This window comes from Pseudorasbora parva, chromosome 7 (assembly GCF_024679245.1).
Source record: "Pseudorasbora parva isolate DD20220531a chromosome 7, ASM2467924v1, whole genome shotgun sequence".
Taxonomy (NCBI): Eukaryota; Metazoa; Chordata; class Actinopteri; order Cypriniformes; family Gobionidae; genus Pseudorasbora; species Pseudorasbora parva.
The window spans coordinates 34,787,480-34,808,907 of NC_090178.1; the positions used below are offsets into that span (position 1 = coordinate 34,787,480).

Consider the following 21,428-nt stretch of genomic DNA (forward strand, 5'->3'; position numbering starts at 1 on the left):
TAAGTTATTGTTATAAATTTGTTGTGCTTTAACCAAGGCTTAATTTACCACTAAACACAGATGATTAACAACATTGTAAGATAAAAAAGACAAAATTAGGATTCAATTATTTTATGTTCAATTAATAAAATGTCTTAAAACAAGCAAACATTTGGACTATAATAATCATTTTAGGAATGAAGACACAAAAATGATTTCTCTTCATTTGCTTTCTTCTCATTTGACTTTTTTCCCCCTGGCATTTTCACATTTTTTTATGCAGAGGTATTTGCCCGGCTAAAATTCTGCAAGTTCTAATGCTGTGTTCGTGAGGAGCTTTCCATTTTAAAATCACAAAGCACTACACCGCATTGATCCGGGGATCCCAAACTTTATTCGGTATTAGTGATTTCAATAGCACCAGTTGGAATAAAAGTGGAGGGCTGAATGTAATGGGGGTGGCAAACCAAGTCTTTAGTCAGTGTTTTTGAACCTCACAATGAACCAGAACACAAAAGGGGCTGGTCCGCACACAGATATTGTTGCCTGTGCAACCTTACAAAGCGGAGAGCCTTTGAAGAGAATTTGGAGTCGGCGCGCTGAAAAGAAGCTTTGTATTTGTTTACGTGCGTGAGATTACACCGAGATGTCTGAGGCGAGGATATTTAGAGTTCTGTGATTTAACAGTTACGATGAAAAAGTTGCAATTTAATCAGAACACACCGAGGGAGGCTTTTATCGCCTGTTCTATTTGTTTGTATGTTTGCCTTTAAATAAAATGAAGAATGTACATTTTTAATAAATTAATTTTTTTAGTGCTTGTATGTTTTCTTTTTTCTTTTTTTTTTCACTGTGACTGACTGTTGTTAATGTGCTGGAAGAATTTATGTAAATGCTTTCACATCCTCAAATTTATAACCATTGTTTGAGCATTAAATATGGTATTTTGCAATTAAAATGATCTGACAAGCGTAGTCGACGGGTCAGTGTTTTTATTTGACCTTTCACCACTAAGAATATTGCTTGAAAACTGTTTTATGTTCTTTCTAAATTCCAGTGCTGAATCTTAAACATGTTTTGAAGACGTTGTATTAAATATTAAATGTGGTTTCTTTCTTAGGTTTTCTAAAAGAGGCTTTATTATTTTAAAAACTTGTCTGAAGAAAATCTTGTGAGTATGTTTATTCAAGACAATTCCTCCACAATATTTACAATATCAAAAAACATGTTGTAAAATAATTATGGTGATTTAAAATGGAAGTGTTTATGTGATACAAGTTCTGTGTTATAGGCAATGCCTTTTTTATGTTTAATGCTTCTTTCTAACTGGGCCAACCAACAAATATTGCTGAACGTTAAGCATAATATTAATAATAATCTAAAATTTGTTTTAGTTGTTCTGTTAGCCATTAAAACAATTTGTAAATAGTGATTTTTGTTTGTCTCCATTTTACTGGTAATGTTTTCAGTTCTATATTAGTCAAATCTGGTCCTAAATATAATTTTGTAGAATTTGCAGAATTTATTATTTCTGCAGCAATAATATTGTTATGTATTGTTATTTAATACCTCTTAACAACAAATGGAATAGCCATAAACAATTAAAAGATGATGTATATAACCTGCTCTTCCATGTGAAGTTCAAAAATTACTCAACCAAATAAAATGCATAATTATTTTAGTTCAGATATATTTGTGACAGTAATGATGACACTAATGTTCAGAGCAGAGTTTCATAATTAACACAATTGAATAAAAACGTCTCAACAAGATGCACCTTCATTTTATAGCACGCCACGTTGGGTTACACGAGTCCTTTAACATCAGTGTCATATTAATAATGCCATTATTATATTTATTTACCTAAGAGCAAAGTTTTTCAGTGAACGTAAAGACTTATTTGTTTATTTCCATGTCGGTACCGTAGATCCGGGCAGGGTGCGGCTGGCTCCTGCCCGGCATTATTGTGACAGCCAGGATGTCGGTTCAGGACCTTTGGTGAAGTCGGGGTCATGGTAGACAATCATGCCAGCACACAAGTGGGTTTTAGCGCACCCCTTTCATTCACGTGCAGAGAAAGGTGCCCCTCCCCTCAGCACACAGCTTCAATTCCTCCGGCTTCCCGAGGGAAAATACTGCCTTTCTCTAAATAAACCCACTATATCTTTCTCTCTTTCACCCTCTCTCTCTCACACATACATACACACACTCCAGTAGGAGAGCAAAGCTTTGCGGGACGTGACCTCGGCTCTCCTTTAGGTAAACCGGCACTCCTGGCTATGCGCAAGACCTGTGACTTCTTTTCTCAGCTTGATCCTACTGGGAGAAGGCAGGAGATGCATATGTAATCCTGATGTGTGCTTATGTGTGTGAGAGAAAGACTCAGTTCTTTTGTTCTTTTTTTTTCTTGGCCCTTATTTATTACATGTTGATGTTACTACCTAACGGAGCAAAGTGCAAATAGGGTTCACGTTTTCCTTTTGATCTTTTCTTCCCTTCACAAATATGTATTAACAGAACAAAGTCACTCCTGGTGGATGCTGCAGAAAGGGTTATATATAGGATTCAAGTTTATAAACAATAACTCATTTATGCTATGCATATATTAACAGCCTCTTTCACTACGATTACATCATGTGAAACGAGGATTAAAAAAAGATGTTATATGACGTTATTTAATGGAGAAGAGAATATTGTAATTTTAATATACATTAAATCAAATTATAATATAAGATATGAACATAATTAGTTGTGACTGCAATATTAAAGTAAAATACAAACTGTGCTTCTATGCATGCAAACATGTTTATTTTTAGTCCAGTGTGAACAAATTATCATCTTCTGTTGAGAGAAAGAGAGAGAAGCAAATTCAGTTAACTGGAAAAACTGTCAAATGCACAAAAACAATTGCACATGTACTGTTTTCAAAATCATAAATATATTGTTTTTTTGTAATAGCTTTTTTAGCATCCACAATTTAATATAGGCTGTTGCATACAATATATATGTACTTTATTATATTGAATTTCAAACTTTAAATAGATTTCAGTAGCTATTTAAAACAGCTAAGCAAAGAAGATAGCATTAGATGTTAATTCTGCATGAATTAAATATCTGCACTGCAATTAATAAACATTGTAAAATGTAAAAAGCTTAAAGAAATAAATGAACATTTCATCTTGATTTGATATGAAAGGCTGAATAGTATTGAATGACAACTGAATAATATTTATTCAGACACATATTTTGATTCTAGTGCACAATATCGCATGCATATCAAAATAAGGCAGCTTTATTTGCCTGTTCTGCAGGAAAACCACTGGGTCAGTACATGGACATCAATGTAAAGCTTTCTTTAGTACTTTAATAGTTCAATAGTAGGCTAAACTCTGAAACCCACATATCTCGTTTTGCTGTTGACATATATGTTAGGCTACATAGTATAATTTGAATAGTGATATCTTCCAATCCTCAATAAGATAGGTGAATGGAGCACAGGGGTCCAAACAAGGGGGCACCCCACGACCATGTTGTCATATAGATATACAAAATACCACGAGTTTAAAATGTTTTACTGCGCAAATTAAGGATGATTTTATGAAACCGTAATATGGTAAAAGTGTGTTTTTGGCACTGCTGTGTTCCCTCAGCCCCTCCTCTCTTTATTTTTCCATGGGAACTCAGGCAGAGTTGAGGTAAGAACCAGTCTCAACATGACAGCTTTACCATGGTGGCACAGTCACGAAACAAATTGTGTTTTGGATACATACAAAATAGGCACGCTGAAAGGCCATTTATTAGATATGTATGGGCATTTCAAATATTAATTTCAGGGGTTTAAACGTCATACATCGAATATTTTGCTTTCGTGAACACAATCTGAAATATGTCCGCGAAGCTTTTCTATCTGTAAATTATGGTAAACACAATATTATAATTAAACAGATCAAGCTTTTAGCATATATAAGTAAAATGTATCAGTGGTTCAATCCAGTAGTTTTCCGATCCTCGCTGCATTGTTCTACTGGGGAAAGAGATGGGAAAACTTCCTCGGTCTCTAAACAGTCCAAACTATTTTAGCGTCCGTTTGCTAGGAAGATTTACATACAGTTATTTCCACAAAGATTTTTTTTTATTCATGATATTAGGCTGGAGCTTCTTGTCAACACCACACACACTATATTCCGAGAGTCATAAAACTTAACGAATAGGTGCGCCCCCTTGCCGCACCACAGCCGCGTAGCTCGTGTATTCATACGCACGAATCCTTATTTTACATACTCCATAAAATGATCTCACAGTTTGGTCGTTCAGCTCGCAGACATGTCCAACACTAATCAGTTTTCATATCTGTAAGTAATTGTTGGGTATGGAACCCGCTTTTTGGTTTCATTACAATAAAGATCCGGCGGCACGGGATCTAGTTTTCCGAAAGGCGGCAGGATATGGCATGGGTAGGAGTTTTTATAATGGCTCGCGCACGCATGGAGTGACGCCATCTTTCCCAGTGTGCTGCTGCGCGAGCGCGGAGTCCTCGCGCACACATTCACTCTCAGCAGGAGCTGCGGGTCATTCTCTCAACATTTCTCAACGGATTGTCGCCATTATTCGTGTTTAAGTACTGACAAGCGAAAAGGGAATATACAGCTTTTGATACAGGTAAGGGTTTTGCCGATAAAACGTGTTGTTTGTTATAGTGTTGGATGTTTGGAGGGGATGTCTTTCTGCAGCTGGGGCATGAGGAGGAGACCAGCCACTGGATATATTGCTGCAAAATCACGACCAAATACCACCTACATTGACATATAAACGCGGATTTGTTCTACTGTAATTCTGTAGGCGTTTTAATGAATCAGAAAGGGCGTATTTGAAGCTTCAAGTTAAGATATTTGGTGTCTTTGGTGCTAGCTCGGTTAGCATTTTAGGGCAAGAAAAGTGTTTTGTGGAGACCATGTAAAATCCGCTAACTCAACTAGATATCCTTCTCATTTTCACACGAACTGTGTGAATTCTCACTGTAAAATGCAACAACAGTTGTGTTGGTTTCACCACAATAACAAGTCTGTGTGTTTTAAGTCGGGTAAGTAACGTTATGTGGTGGTGGGTTAAAAGTTAACTGTTAGGCTGTGGTTAACTAATCTAAACTAGCTGTGTCTTAGTTGACTTTTCAAGCTCGTGTTTACTAAACCCGAGATGTAGACTTTTTTACGTGACTGACAAATCTGGAGGACAGTAAGTTTGTAGTAACATTTTCTGCTCAAATGCCTGGCCAGCTGTATTAACTTGAGTTGTAGACGCTTATGATTTTAGTCAAATCATGCGGTGGTACACACTGTAAATATGACCCATATCCAAGTTTCTCAGTAAGAAACAAACAAAGGCATTTAAAGTGTTTGGCCGTTGAGAGGAAGTCGAGGAGGAGCTTGAGTGAAATCTGACTCTGCTGGAGCTCGTGCTGATGGGGGTGGGGATCACGGGCTCGATGCGCGTACACGGGCTTTGCGGACAGGCGCATACCCTACCCATACATCACCCCAACTCTTCACATTGCGTCTCCAGCTTTACTGACACATTCTGTGTGTGAAATGAGTACGTTCCTGCAAACTCCGTTATGTTCTGCAAAGGTGTGGATTACATTTATTTCGTATTAAGTTTTTTTTAAGCAGCATATGATACAGTATCCACCCCTGTAAGCACAACTGTTAGTTAAATTGGTTAATGATTCACCTGTCTTTGAACGAAAACCAAACACACGTGCCTTTTCCTCCATCTGTGCCATGGTGTATTAACTTAAGGCAGAATGCATAGCTTCCTTACTTTTCATAGACATTGGGCATTATATAGTCAGTTTTATCCCTGCTTTTAGTAACGAATCCACATATTTTTGAGACTTTGTGGTGGTTTGGTAGGTTCTGAGAATTCTGTATGTGTGTGTACTGGATTTCCCCCCCCTGCCTGTTCCAGTTACTTAATTAAAATGAGATAAAGCAACACCATTTCTGAATGTTTTATTAAACAGCATTTGTGTAGTCCACTTAAATATGTACAATTGAAGGTTACTTAATACATTTGTGTTGGGTCTACATTTAAAAAAAAATCCACCAAGGCATTAAGTTAATGCAACAAAAAATTGTTTTGCATAGGACTGACTTTGGAGAGTACATGTTTAAATGAAGTGTTATTTTATGCACACAGTAAAGGCAAATTATTTTATTACTTATATTGGACATTTAAGAGTTTCTGTCATTGATGTTATTAATAAGATAACCACGGGTTTTAGGATTATGCCGACTATGGTGTTTTCTGCTTCATTCATTGAGAATAGCTGTGCTAATGTAACTACAAACATCTGTTTAAATCTGTCAAAAATTAAGATTTTGTGCAAACACTTTATATTAAAAAATAGCTATCTTTGTGCTTATTTACTTAATTTTAGTTAAGTAGATTTTTACTTTTCAAAAGAGCATTAATAAAAATGTTCACCACATTAAATTTATATTTTTACCGTGAGTTAATTGAATGCCTGTAATAGTTCCCATACAACACCATCCATTAAGCACTGCAGTCATGTGCATCATCAATCTTGCCAGCACTTTTAGAACGCTTTTAACGTTTTAGTTTTTGTGATTGGTGTGTAAATCCTCCTTTTGAATGTTTTTCCCGATAGACACAATGTTCTCCCACTGTTTACTTTGGGTCTTTATGCCTGAACTCGCTAAAAGGAAGTGTCTGGGTTAGTCCTTTCAGTTGTACAGAGGCTATAGTGTGTTTTCGAATATAAAGTCAGAATGCATTGAGCCGAGCTGTATTCGGTGTGTGTACATGTGCGCAGGCTCGGGCTGTTACAGCATCTCTCATCACAGTTGACACATTGGGAGCAGATGTGTAGTATAGGATGTTCCTGGGAGCTAGCAACTAAGGTCTTTTCAAATACTCTGCACACAATAGGCAGATTTCTGAAATCGAAAGCAGGTGTTGAAACCGCTATCTAAGCTGCATGCCCCTGGTCACACCAGGCACTTAGCCCAAGCTATTTGGGTGATATTTAAATTCACATGCTGTTTGAATGCCAAGGATTACAAACAAATGCCTCAGTCTCCTCAAGCCTCCTCAGGTTTCTTTGGAGAAGGTTTGGGAGAACCTTTTGCGGTTTGTTTTGCCTTTTTTGTAGCTAGATTGTTTTAGTAACGTATATCGTATGCTTTCAATTTTGATGTGTTTGAATTACATAAGTGCATCTCAAATAAACCGTGTAATATATGATTGGCTAGTTGGAAACTGCATTCTAGGTTGGGCTTCGCACTAACTTTAATGGGAAGATTCATGTAGTATATCTATGATTAAAAAGAACAGTGAGTTTGGTCCAGGCTATTGTTTTGGGCTGCAGACGTTAGCGTTTCCTCACTATGCTGACTCTGAAATTCTACGTGCGCATAACAGATTTGTGCGCAAGGTCCAAGTGGAACTCAAGCTTTGAGTAATGAGTGCTTATTTGCTGCTCGTTGTTGGTATCTTCTCTGCTAGAGCTTTATGAGGACTGTGCATCTTTCCTTCCCCCGCCCCCCTCCCATTTTTCCGTGTGGCCAAGTCCACCCATGTTCCACCCAGTAGAGGTACCAAAACACTCAGATTGGTTTCAGATGTGCATGTTGGCCAGGCAGTGAAAATCACAGGAATGTGGTTATTATGGTTGGGATTCTTCATACCCAAAGCCAGTCTGTCTGCGAAATTAAAGTGACTAGTTCAGCTAGAGTAAAAATCAGAAGACCTCACCCAGATGCCTTTTCACACAGCCCCTTCACATGATTGTATAACCCAGCAAATGGAACTCTGGAAAGGGTTGAGTCAGTTTGATTATCTAAATGCGTCCAGCATGTCTTCATCAGTGACGGACTAACCTGTAGTGGTTTGTTAGGTCTTATTTCCATACATCATCTCAATTTACTGTGAGCAAGAGTAGCTTGTGTGTGGGATTTCTTGGGGGCTGGGGCTCAGTTGGCACCTCACGTTGCGTGCGAAAGAGAGCAGTAATACCACAGGGGGGTTAAGGCCTGAATGCTGCTGGGTTTATCTCTCCAATTGACTCCAGATGTTGTGAACCATAGACCAAGCGACTGGCTGACTGCTGTGAAACTCTCAGCAGCCCCAGGCGGAGTGCCACAGCAGCACTGTTTTACACATCCCCTTATCAAACACTCTTTCCATGCTCTGCATTCAGAATACGGAAAGCATTCAGAATGCCTCCTAGAGGAACTGTCCTCGTTATTGGCGAATGCATATAACATAAGAGCTGACCGTGTCGTTCTGACTGTTTGACGCGGATTGAGAGATTTTTGTTTCCTTTGGTGTGTCAGTTCCGTTCTTCTCTTGGGCCAGGGGTTTGTTTTGGCACCGCTGTGTTGGTCCAGGTGAGATTTCCATTCGTAAAACTAAAGCATTCACAACACGGCCTGCTTTTGGTTTCTCTGTCGAGCTCCAGTGCAGTTCAAACGTTTTGTTGTAGTGATACAAAATAAAGATACCAGATATAGTTATATACAAAAATGGCAATGGACATTCAGTCTGTTTTTATAACAACCTTTTAATATGATTTAATTCTATAGACCTTATTCAGAGCAGAAAGCGAGGCTGTGAGGGATAGACTTAGTGGGTTTACCACTTATTTTCCACAGCTCACATTGTCTTTTTTTTGCCTACTAAAATTTCTCTGGAAGATATTTTTGCAGTATTTCGTCAGCAGAACAATCCAAAAATGTGTTAAAAACAGTTCAACCCAGTGAGATGGAGCTGCTGTGAATAAGGTCTATTCCAATTCATTTTTTAAACCCTGGCTGTAATAACTTTATGAAATATTTATTCAAACTTAAATTAATGACAGAGAGCAACAGGTTTATTATATTAAGACCTAATGCACAGATTTCACATCCATTTTTTTAGGGTTGCAAAGGGGCTGAATATTTCCAGTAAATATTCTGAAGAATATTTGGAAACTTTGCAACCCTAGAAATAAGTGTCTACTTCTTCAATACAAAAATATTTTCAAAAAAAACAAAACAAATAAACACATTAAACAACAGCACAAATAAATACAATAGAGTTTGTAAGTTTTTTCAGGGGGTATACAGTATCAAATTTATCAGGTAAGAAATGCCACAAAGTAATCAAATGTGAAATAACTGCATAGTCTTCATTGTAAAAAATTAGTAGTTACAGAAACAAAATAGTAAAAATTAGTTTAAAAAAAAAGTTACAATAGTTTAGTCAAGCAGTGATTTTCATTGTCTTTTTTCTTTGATTAACATGACAGACAGCAGCAGAAATATTAGGATATTGTAATTTTTGCACGTATCCAATATACTGTTACACAAACTTTGTTCCATCTCATTTATTCGTGTTCTAAAACAAAATGACCTAATTCTCACCAAGATCGGCATTTTGACACTTGTGTATTTGACCATTTAAGAGCAGTAAGCCACTCATTTTGGTTCTTGTGGCTCATACTGTTTAAGAGAAGGCTTTTTGCGCTCCTTATATACCATAGATCAGTGGTGCGTGCACTTTTGGTGTGAGCGTGAAGCCTACAAGAATTAGTAAAATTATACACAGTACAAGTACTAATTAACCAGAGCGAGTGAGATGAGTGAAAGGAAGCAGGCATGTGTCAAAGTGTCAACTCGCCGTCGGAGAGAAGAGTGAGCGAGAACTCGCAGCTGGCATCGGTTTATCAATACTGCAGAAGTGGACAAATGGTGTATTGCAATCATTTCAGTATTGATGCGTATTGAAATATTTTTGGCAGCACTAGTGTCTAATTAGGTTTGTTCCATATGTTTTCATGGTGCTGGTTCCCCCATGGTCAACTTTGGCCTTGCAAGTAATACAAATTGTGAATTTTGTGTCTTTTTTTCTCAGTGAAGAATCTTCAAGTCAACAAAATTTTTACAGGTGGCTGAGAGCGTGATCGTTATCTTTTTGTTGCTTGGATCACACGATTGGTCCAGGTCAATTCCGGTCCCTGCCTTTTCAATCGTTGCATCTCTAAAAAAGATCTATATTTAATATAATTATTATTAATAAAAGATTAGGAGGAAAAGATGCATTGAGAATTGATTTCTAATCGAATCGTTACCCTCTGAATCGAATGGAATCGTGAGACAAGTGAAGATTCACACCTCTAGATTTCCCACCACAATAAAAAGTGCAAAATCTAATTTTCTAAAAGAGATTTAATTGTCAATTTTATCATTAATTCATTGTTGTATACACAAAATAGATGCTGACACAGTTGAAATGTGCTCATGAAATTCTGGTGCATTACTATTTTGTTGCCATAGTGTTAAATCTTTTGTGTTATATCTTTAAAGCCCCATTATTTCTGAATAGTTGAGGTTTATCCATAATAGACTGTGCAACACCACACACATCTGTATTCCAGTCTAGTTTTTCTTTACTTGACCTAATTCAGCTCCCGATCTTTGAGGCTGTTTTCAAGAGCCAAATCCTGACAATAGTGAATGCGCGCAAGTCTATGGAGCCGAATGCACTGGAAAGTTATTTTTCTTTGAACAATTGCCAAGTCTTTGCTGCGTCATAAAGCTAAACCTCCTGCGGTGTTGTTTGAAATGGACTAACAGCTCTTGAACGTGAACAGCAAAATGTTGACGAGAGCTTGCTGAATCGCTCTGCCGAGTGACCTTTTCACATGCTGCAACATGTTTGTGTTTTGTAAGAGTTGTTTGACTGAGAGGAACAGTATGTTTTGCTAACCAACACAATGGAGAGGCATGGGCAGCCAGTTTCGGTCTCAAGGCTACATGTGAATGTTGGATGTCTCGGAGAGGGGTTGCATTCTGCCTGCTGACTTGGAGAGGGGTGTTGTGCGTCTGAATAAAGGAGGTGGGCTCGGGGCTTGTGTTATGGTAATTTCGGAGGAGGCCCCACAAAAGGGAAGGAGACCGGGGCCCCCCAGACCGAGACACTGAATTCAGTATCGTTTCAGTAGGTGTTAACTGCAGACGTTGATGGGCAATCGGGAAAGAATGTCATGTGCATATTGACGCTGTTCTGATGGTAGGGTTTCTGCCTGAGCACATTAATGAAGGTCATAAACCTTTAGCACCTCTTTTGCTAGTGAATGGCTTAGAGGAGATGGAGGTTGGGTGTTTGGACTGACACTAATAGTTCAAGCTATATTATCATGCCTTGTGATGGAAAGACTTTGTCAAATGTCATTGATTTCTATATGTATTTTTGCCTGAAATGTATCACTGTGAGTCCTAAAATATATGGGACTATTTTCTGATGGACATGACATTTGTTTCGAAACGTATATAAAAATGTTTCTTTCTTTAAACATTTTTTAGTCCAAAATAATTCAAATAACAGGTTTATTAGTAATATTTGCAGGAAGTTACACAGCTGTACATTTTGATAAATATATTTTCACAGTATAAACGACCTCATTTTTGTCAGCTAGGTATACCATGTTGTCATTTTATAGAGTTTTATTGTTAACTTTTTGTAACAAAATCTTGCCTATATTTTTTAGTGGCTGATAAATGTGCACTTTTAAAGGATAAATGGTGAAACCGCTACAATAACTCCTAAATTCCTGAATGATCACAAAGACCTTTGATTTCCTGTAGCACTGTTTATTGTTCACCATGTGTCTTTCCGGGGAGTATCATGAGAGACCTGCAGATAATAAGAGTAGCTGTGTGTAGTGCGGCACATCCTGCCTCGCTCTTTCATCCCAGCTGCAGTCAGGTTAAGAGACAGAGAGCTTTCAGTCCGAACACTGGGGCTTGTGTGTCCTGCATGCTGGACTTCTCTGGAATGTGTTTGAGCTGTGTTTGACTATATGAGAGAGAAAGAGAGTTGGCACTGCAAATGTTAAATTAACCATGTTGCTGTGTGTGTGTGTGTTTCAGATTAGGAAGCTGTGCTTAGCTGTGAGAGAATCATGGCTACCCAATGTGAGTAGTTCTAACATTTATGCAAAAAATATACTTTACTATAACAATCATGTAGAACAGTTCAAATACTTTTTTTTGCTTAAATTAATCATTAACTCATTGTGTAATGTTTTTATTTGCAGCTGACTTGATGGAGCTGGACATGGCCATGGAGCCGGATCGCAAGGCTGCGGTCAGCCACTGGCAACAGCAGTCTTACCTGGACTCAGGTATCCACTCTGGGGCCACAACAACTGCCCCCTCCCTGAGCGGCAAGGGCAACCCAGAGGATGATGATGTGGATAACCAGGTGCTATATGAGTGGGAGCAAGGCTTTAACCAGTCCTTCAACCAGGACCAGGTAGCAGGTATGTGGTGATTTTATCATCTTGTGTGTTATAGAATATGTTTAGGGGTAAAAAAAAAAGTGAGGTAGAGTTAAAAAAAACAACAACCCTTGAATGTTAAAATCACTCGATTATAGTCATAGACATAACAGGACAAGACAGTTGCTTGATGTAGTCCTCTGCTTCTCTGTAGACATTGATGGTCAGTACGCCATGACCAGAGCCCAGAGAGTCCGGGCGGCCATGTTCCCTGAGACTCTAGATGAGGGCATGCAGATACCTTCCACACAGTTCGACTCTGCTCACCCGACCAACGTCCAGCGCCTGGCCGAGCCCTCGCAGATGCTCAAACACGCCGTGGTCAACCTCATCAACTACCAGGACGATGCAGAGCTAGCCACCCGCGCCATTCCAGAGCTCACCAAACTACTGAATGATGAGGATCAGGTTGGAAGCAAGATAGATTGTCAAGAACAGCCAGTGCTTTGACACTGAGAGTGTGCTAATGGCTTGTTTTCTTCTTTTTCCACCAGGTGGTGGTTAATAAGGCAGCTGTGATGGTGCATCAGCTCTCTAAGAAGGAGGCCTCTCGTCATGCCATCATGCGATCCCCACAGATGGTGTCAGCCATTGTGAGGACCATGCAGAACACTAGTGATGTAGAAACGGCCCGCTGCACCTCCGGCACCTTGCACAACCTTTCCCACCACAGAGAAGGCCTGCTCGCCATCTTTAAATCGGGAGGCATCCCTGCCCTCGTCAAAATGCTTGGGTTGGTTCTCATTCATGCTCTATTTTTAAGCAGACGTGCATCAACCATAATGCGGGTGTATATCCTTTGAATCGGGCAAGTTGTAGTGTGTTGGAATTGAAGGACCAGCAGGCTGAGTCATACTGAAACCCGCTCTGTGTGCTTCAGCGTGAATCCCATTATTTATCTGTAGTTTGGCGCTAATTAAATCTGCTGTGGTCTCCTCAGCTCCCCGGTGGACTCTGTACTGTTTTATGCCATTACGACTCTACACAACCTGCTACTGCACCAGGAAGGAGCCAAGATGGCCGTCCGTCTGGCCGGGGGCCTGCAGAAAATGGTGGCCTTGTTAAATAAAACAAATGTGAAATTCCTCGCCATCACGACAGACTGCCTTCAGATTCTGGCATACGGAAATCAGGAAAGCAAAGTAAGAAGCAAAAACTTCTCAGAACTAGGCACATCACAGCATGGTGCTTGGCCAACTTCACACCTGTTTATGGAGTGTTTTTTCTTTTTCTCTCAATCTTACATCACTCATTCTAGCACTGCAGCAAAATACCTCTGCTCTATTTAGATTTAAAGTATTCTTTATTTGCATCTTGATTCTCTGCACTGAATGTCTGACTATATAATAGGGCTGCACAAGTGTTTTTTTTTTATATAAATGCAGCACTAATATTTATAGTTGTCTTAATTTCTTTTTCAAGCATTAAAGCATTGAGCTGGAAAGCCACTCGCTTAGAGCTGGTTTCTCATTCCAAGTTGAGAAGATGGTTGTGGCATGTTTCCTATTTACTCATTACAAGCAACTCAATCTCAAGGCACATGCAGCTCTGAAACATTGAAAACACTAGATTGTGTGTGTAAATGAGCATATTTCCACAGTTCACTCTAAAACATGCAGTACATATTAAATGATATCAGTCTTTGCGATTTAGATAATCGCACTAAGCTGTATTATGATTACGGTTTAATTTAATTAACATGCAGCCCTACTATATTACTTGTAGTACTCATTTCTGCTCTGGTGTTTTCCTGGGTTTGTGTATCCTGGGTAATTTATTAACAAAGTTACACTGGTTTGAGCTGTGCAGTGTAGACTGCAAAATGTCAACTTGGGTAAACTGAGTAAACACATGCAATCTGCTTTTCTTTTCAGCTTATCATTCTGGCCAGCGGAGGCCCACAGGCTCTGGTCAACATCATGAGGACCTACACCTATGAGAAACTATTGTGGACCACCAGTCGAGTGCTCAAAGTGCTGTCTGTTTGCTCCAGTAACAAACCTGCCATCGTTGAGGCTGGTGAGACCATTTGTCTTTGATTAAGAGTGTACTCACACTAGGTGCTCTGAACCGTGCCTGAGCGCGTTTGAGCCCCATAGCCAGGTTCGTTTGACAAGTTTGAGCGCTCCGTTCCGTGCCCTGGCGCGGTTCGTTTGGCCGGCCATGACCTGCTTGGAAGAGGTGGGCTCGAGCGTGGTTCGCATGCAGTGTGAGCGCTAACTGCGCCAGAGCATGGAACAGCTGTGCACTACTGTCATCATTATGACAGCAAACACCAAATGATTACTACTTGGATACACTTTCTGGATTAAATCAAGTATATATTTAGGTTTTTAACAGTCCTAGTTCTCACCTTATTGATGAACTATCATTTGTACTTTGCGAATAAAGCTGCAAATTCCTCCATCAAAGTCAGCTACCTCTAATAATCTTCTGATACGTGCAGTCCAATCAAGTCAAAATTGCTGCGGGTCATAAATGATAAATCTATAAGGCAGTTTATTAGTGAAAGCTCTTCTTCAAAACAAAAAGTTGCATTGTGAATGACGTAAGCGCGCTACGGCCAGTACGTTAAGTGTAAGTGTGAGCGCAGGCCTTCAGGGGAGTAGGGAGGGGGGACAAGCGTGCTCGGACATGGTACGAGACAACTGTGCCTAGTGTGAGTACAACTGTAGTTCAGCACATTATAGTGGAAGGTTGATGATTTTAGGATGGTTTAAACATGGAAGCTTCGTGTCTGTTTTCAGGTGGCATGCAAGCACTCGGCCTCCATCTCACAGACCCCAGTCAGCGACTGGTACAGAACTGCTTGTGGACTTTGAGGAATCTTTCAGATGCCGCCACCAAACAGGTACAGATCCGCCCCGTCTCTTTCCCTCAGCTCTTTTACGCTGTCTTCTGTTCTTCCTACATGAGCCCTCTCTTTCTGTCTCCCCATTGTTTCCATGGAGAAGACGTCTTTAGCAGAAGTAGATGTGCAGGTAACAGTCATTCCTGCCTTTGTCTGTGGTGGGGGTTGGGGGCTGTAGCCAGCTCTGACCCCACACAGTTAGGACATCAAATTGTGAAAGAACAGTGTCGATGGAGCATGAGCGGATGCTACATTTGGTTGTAATGCCTGCGCTATGTGTACATTTCACCCTGCTGTTGTTGTGAATTCTTGAATTATCAAAACATTTCTGGAATGATTTTGTGTATTTAACCGTTTACCCACTCATGGTAGGCTTACAACCTCATGTAACGTGTAGTAAAATGTTACGAATGGCTGTGGCTGGTCGTGTGCGGGACTAAAAAAAATCCTGGATCGAGTTTGTCATGGATGCAAATTCTGGGTTAAAGAAAGTTGTGCGTCTGAACTCTGGATCCCTTTGATCTACAGGAGGGTATGGAGGGGCTCTTGGGCACCCTGGTCCAGTTGCTCGGTTCAGACGACATCAATGTGGTGACGTGTGCTGCCGGAATCCTGTCCAACCTCACCTGCAACAACTACAAGAACAAGATGATGGTGTGCCAAGTGGGTGGCATCGAGGCCCTCGTGCGCACTGTTCTTCGCGCCGGAGACAGAGAGGACATCACGGAGCCGGCTATTTGTGCTCTCCGTCACCTTACATCCAGACACCAAGATGCAGAGATGGCCCAGAATGCGGTGCGACTGCACTATGGGTTGCCTGTTGTTGTCAAATTACTCCATCCTCCCTCACATTGGCCTCTCATTAAGGTATGTAAGTGACTTGAGGTCATCAATCCTGTCTTTTAGAGATTTTTTTATAAATGGGTTTATTGTAACATTTAAAAAAAAATGCCTGTATTCCCTCCCAGGCTACAGTCGGGCTGATCCGTAACCTGGCACTGTGCCCTGCCAACCACGCCCCACTCAGAGAGCAGGGCGCCATTCCCCGCCTGGTGCAGCTTCTGGTCAGGGCCCATCAGGACACTCAGAGACGCACCTCCATGGGTGGAACACAGCAGCAGTTTGTGGTGAGTCATGGTCACACGGTCGGCAGTTTTGTAAGGCAGCCGAATTGCAAAATTTCATGATTCTGAAATTAAACCTGTAAGTACAATTTATGTGCAGAAATTGATGCGTGTTGTGTGTTTTTCAGGAGGGTGTGCGAATGGAGGAGATTGTGGAGGGCTGTACTGGAGCGCTGCACATTCTAGCCAGAGACATTCATAACAGAATTGTCATCAGAGGACTCAACACTATTCCACTCTTTGTTCAGGTAAGCCGCTGAGAGCTCACTCCATCTGCCTGTTGTCTTGTCATTTCTTCTATTATTGGTTAACCTTTGTCTTTTCTATCATTCATGGGTTCTGTTTGTTCATTCTATATATAGTTTCTTCTTTTAGTGGAACTCTCTTGTTCATTCACTCATTAACTTATTGTGTCATGCAATATACAGTTTGTTCATTGTATCAGTCTATTGATCTGTCTTTTGTTTGTTTGCTCAATTGTTCAGTCTATTAATCTATTGTTTTGTCATACTACCTCTTATTCTGTTTTATTAAACTATCACTCCATCTATTGTTAGCTATTTAGTGAATTAAGTTGGTGACCCTCGTTTCCTGCCAATAAGTTGTATTATTTACATCTACTGAACTAGTTACCTCCCATCTGACATCTCTTGGTCTCTGCAGTTGCTGTACTCTCCTATCGAGAACATCCAGCGTGTGGCTGCAGGTGTTTTGTGCGAGCTGGCTCAGGATAAGGAGGCGGCCGAGGCCATCGAGGCAGAAGGAGCCACCGCTCCTCTCACAGAGCTCCTACACTCCAGAAACGAGGGTGTTGGTGAGTGCGCTCTCCCTTCTAATAAGCAGCGTGTGCGCGCATGTACAGAACAATGCAGGAGGACATCAAATAAATACAATAATGGCAGCACACTGTGTCACTGCCTAGCGATGTCTCAAGATAAAGTTTGCAGAAACAAGTTAAACTTCCACAGAATAAACAGAGGAGCAAGTGTGAATGCGAAGCGCTATGCAGATTTGTTTTCCCAGCTCTGCACTGAGTTCCACTGGAGGCAGTGGCTGAGGTGAGCAGGGCTGGCTTGAATGTTTTCTCGGTCACACTAACGTTGCTATCTCTCGCCCACAGCCACGTACGCTGCCGCAGTTCTGTTCCGCATGTCTGAGGATAAGCCCCAGGACTACAAGAAACGACTGTCTGTGGAGCTCACCAGCTCTCTGTTCAGAACTGAGCCCATGACCTGGAACGAGGTAAGGGGGCTCATCTCTGCTAAATCCTGCAATCAACGCTGGCGCAGAGCCCTGCTGTAGATTAAGCCTATAAATTCCCAGTGCGTTACAGAATCTGTTATGACAGATGTGGGTGTTATATTTGCGAATTTACTGGGTAGGTGATTCTCACAAAGCATTATTGTTTTTATGAGCCTCAAGCACTTTGAAAGCATTCGTGGAACTGATTCAGTCCCGATGTATGCAGAATTAGAGGCTGAAGTGAACGTTTCTCTTATGGATCCTTTTTCTTGCGCGTGTGTCTGCAGACTGGAGATCTAGGGCTGGACATCGGTGCACAGGGAGAGCCTCTAGGCTACAGACAGGATGGTAAGTTTGTCATTCTCAGAAATGAGATCAGCTCTCAGCATCTGGGTGTGATACTCACTAATCCACTGCTTCATCAGCCTTCACCCACCAAACCCAGAGCCGAACACGCCTGGCACTTTCCATGAAGAGGGTTGTAATTAGGGCACGGAACTCTTAATGGGGTAGCGGACCAAAAAAAGGGCTGTATGTAGTTCCAAACCATGACACCTCACACTACGAAATGTTAGAAAAGGACAGCCTCTTCACATTCATTATTCTGGCTAACATTTTCCTTTCTTGGTTTATGGGGGAAAAAAGTAATTGGGGGAATAGTGTAATTTCAGCAAATGATCAGTAAAAGGACTTAAATTTCAGATCTAATCAAATATAATGATGTAAATTAAGCATTTAAAATTGGTAGTACAATTTGATTTGTTGGATACAGCTGGACAAGCAAATTTTAGTTTTTCGAGCATTTAATGGTCCTTAAAGCAAAAAGTGTGCCGTATTAAGGGGGAGTGCCAGTTTCCAGTTCGCAACCCGTGTTCTCTCTCTGGTCTTGTGGGTCTGAGGTTGTGCTATTGTAAGCTGCCCGTTTAATGCTTCCTCTAACGTATGCGCGTGTGTGTGTGTGTGTGTGCTCCCTCCCATCACTTCCCATCCACTCCCCTCGTCCTCCAGACCCAAGCTACCGCTCCTTCCATTCCGGAGGTTACGGGCAGGACCCCATGGGAATGGATCCCATGATGGAGCACGAGATGGGCGGGCACCACCCCGGCCCGGATTACCCCGTAGACGGCCTTCCCGACCTCGGCCACGCCCAGGACCTGATCGACGGCCTCCCGCCAGGCGACAGCAATCAGCTGGCCTGGTTCGATACCGATCTGTAAATACAATGACTTTTTAGGTGAGGCACCAAGACGCCCGAACGACCGGTTGTGTTTGATCTGTGCTGACCGCACCGTGTGTAGGACATTTGAAAGGCTGGAGTAAAGCACGCCGGTAGCAGAACTAATCCGAGCTGCATCTGAATTCATTACAATCCTGTATGTGTGCGTTTAATGGGATTCTAATCTGTTTGTCCCTCTTTTCTCTCTGCTGCAGCTGTATCGTCTGATCTGAATGAACCTGCATTGTGATTTTGGCCTGTAGAGTTGCTGAGCGGGCTCAAGAGAGTGGGCTAGTTTCTCTGAAAGTGCCTGACACACTAATACAAGCTGAGTTTCCTATGGGAACACATGGAAGTAAAACTTTTGTTCTGGTCTTAGGCGGTCAGAATTTGGTGTGATTGACAGAAGAAAGCCCAAAAAGCAAATCCTAAGATGGAATTTTCAACCTTAGCCTTGCCTGTACTTTTTATTACGTTTTATTTTTCAAAGGATATTTCAGTCTGTAATGGTACTTATCTAGCTTGCTTTATGATACTCGTCTTTTATTTTGCAGAACTTTGTATTCCTTTCGACTGTCTCTCTTTCTCTCTCATAGTGTTGAGTTATAGTGGTAATGATCCATCCAAGATTTTATCGAATTTATGGTGTAGAACACTAATTAATCAGTTCAATTGTATTCTTATCAAATGTAACATTGTGTAGCTTTTGTATAAAACCAAGAATTGGAGAAGTCCAAATATCAGTTCTCTTGCTTTAATGAAATCACAAATGTTCCAAAGGTTTTGCAATCAGTTGGGGCCAGTTTTTCTTTTTTTTTTCTTCTTTTTTTTTCTTTCTTGTCTTGATCTATTTTTTGATGGTAGCTTTAGAAAGGTTTTGAAAAGAACCCCTAATTATTGTAGCCTGCAATTGTTGGTTGGAGTTGGTTATGACCTGGCTAAACAATAAAATGGACTAAATTTCATTTTGTGAACATTTATTTTTGGGAAATTTCTACATTTTAAATTTGACCACTATCAAAAGCATTCAACAGTCCATTGTGAAATAATTTACAAGTCGGCAGGTTTTTCACACACAGAATAAAAGTGAAAAATACACACATTAACTACCAGGAGACAAACTCTGTTCTGTGGATCTCAAGTCCACCAGGGACCCAATGGACTTCAGAATCTCTGCAGCGAGTGATTCCACCGTCGTGTCTGATTGGGACCTGAAAAAGAGAAACCAGTGATTGTAATATCCTCCCAAAAAAGAAATAATTTGTTCATTTCATGAATACAGCAGTCCTACGAGAGAGAAATCCATTCACATACAGCAAGTGCACAATACAAGACTTAATGCTTTAAGTCGGCAACTAGAAGCTCCAGATCGCGGCTCTGTCCATCACAGTCTTATCTGGTGTGCACACTTGTGAGACGCTGCAAATGATTTTGGCCTGTGCGGTGCGCACACCGTCCTGATGAGCAGTAGAGCATAAGAGTAATACTGGGACGCAAGAGCAAAAATAAACCACAAACCATCCATGGTTTTTTTTGCTATTGTAAATGCATGCTGTTAAAACATATTCTGGGAGCAAAGTGTGCTAAGCAACAATGTTCAGTCTTCTAGTGTGCATTTGGCTTCAGTAGACTCACTGAAGGACATCATGCAGAACTACACCATCTTATGGGAGTTGACAGACTTTTAATCTCAAATATATTCGATTTTGCAGCAGAATTGATCTGGATTATTCATGGTAGGTAAATGCATTAAGCATGTAGTGTATTAGATTATAGTCAAAAGTTATTCATAATGGTTGTTTACTTCATGAATATGGTAATTAGGGAGCAGTGCCAAGAGCAGACCTGCTTAAATAAGATAGCAGCGCTGTCCACATGTATTATTGATTCAGACGCTGTGAATTTCACCCTAAATTAATTACTAATTTAAAAACTTTAACTTTTCTTCAAATTAAAATCTGGACCTGAGTTAATTCAATTCTTTTAATTACCACCATTGGAGTGTAAATTATTTAAAAGTCGAGCAGATATTTTTCATGAGCCGTATTTATAATCGTTTGTCTTGATGCATCTTAAATTAAAAATATGATGGAGTCAAACTGGCGTGTACACTGTGAGTCTTAATGCACAGACTGATCTTTTGGCCACATCCGATTATTCGGCCTGCCTGTTTACATTTACTTTAGACACGACCTGTGTCTGATATCTGTGTTTACATGAATCCAACCCAAAGTGACTGTCGGTGGTCGGCGATCGCTTTATTATGCACATGGTGTACCTTGTGATGATCATTAAAATGATTTATGTCAGGCGGCTATGATTATTTGTATGGACAAGATAACAGCTTTCATACAGGACAATAACAGTAATTCTAGTTAATTTAATTTAGTCAATAGTTTTATTAGATTTAGAATAAACTAGTGCTGTAAAGGCCAATTCACACTACACAGACTAATGAAAATAATTCCCCTTTTTAATGAATTCAGAGAGAGAGAGAGAGAGAGAGAGAGAAGCCTAATTGCGCAGTTTCCACCTCAATAAAAATAAAATAAAATTTAAAAATGCACATGTGCATACAGGCACATCTGCTTCCTGATACAACATTAAAAAGCTATCTTTGTGGGCAAACACGTCGCCCTCGCCACGGGGTAGTTAACCACATTTTGAAGTGGCTCA

General features: G+C 40.5%; 2 protein-coding genes across 6 annotated transcripts in view; one reads left to right on the forward strand and one right to left on the reverse strand.

The window, feature by feature from the left end:
• Nucleotides 1-4,470: 4,470 nt before the first annotated feature.
• ctnnb1 (catenin (cadherin-associated protein), beta 1) lies at nt 4,471-19,717 on the forward strand. 3 transcript variants are annotated; one of them, XM_067449190.1, is made up of 17 exons: nt 4,473-4,638; nt 11,910-11,954; nt 12,077-12,301; nt 12,474-12,727; nt 12,814-13,052; nt 13,260-13,461; nt 14,194-14,338; nt 15,067-15,170; nt 15,274-15,300; nt 15,699-16,037; nt 16,139-16,297; nt 16,423-16,542; nt 16,958-17,108; nt 17,415-17,536; nt 17,824-17,884; nt 18,545-18,770; nt 18,968-19,717. In XM_067449190.1, the coding sequence occupies exons 2-16, from the start codon at nt 11,942-11,944 to the stop codon at nt 18,751-18,753; spliced, it is 2,370 nt and encodes a 789-aa protein (XP_067305291.1). In that variant the 5' UTR covers nt 4,473-4,638; nt 11,910-11,941; the 3' UTR covers nt 18,754-18,770; nt 18,968-19,717. The 3 variants fall into 3 exon arrangements, with proteins under 3 accessions (XP_067305293.1, XP_067305291.1, XP_067305292.1); XM_067449192.1 differs by lacking the exon at nt 18,545-18,770 and having other exon boundaries at nt 4,471-4,638; XM_067449191.1 differs by lacking the exon at nt 15,274-15,300.
• The window catches only part of ulk4 (unc-51 like kinase 4), a 283,773-nt gene continuing 281,310 nt past the window's right edge, over nt 18,966-21,428 (reverse strand). For all 3 annotated transcript variants that reach the window (XM_067449187.1, XM_067449185.1, XM_067449186.1), the window contains one exon: nt 18,966-19,963. In XM_067449187.1, coding sequence (XP_067305288.1) covers nt 19,855-19,963 — 109 coding nt within the window. In that variant the 3' untranslated portion in view covers nt 18,966-19,854. The remainder of the gene's footprint in view (nt 19,964-21,428) is intronic.

What these genes read in the sequence shown, in the direction of transcription:
- ctnnb1 (XM_067449190.1), top strand. An exon ending in GCCCTCGTCAAAATGCTTGG is followed by an intron (nt 13,053 to 13,259) that starts GTTGGTTCTCAT and finishes TGGTCTCCTCAG; the next exon opens with CTCCCCGGTGGACTCTGTAC. An exon ending in CAGATGCCGCCACCAAACAG is followed by an intron (nt 15,171 to 15,273) that starts GTACAGATCCGC and finishes TCCATGGAGAAG; the next exon opens with ACGTCTTTAGCAGAAGTAGA.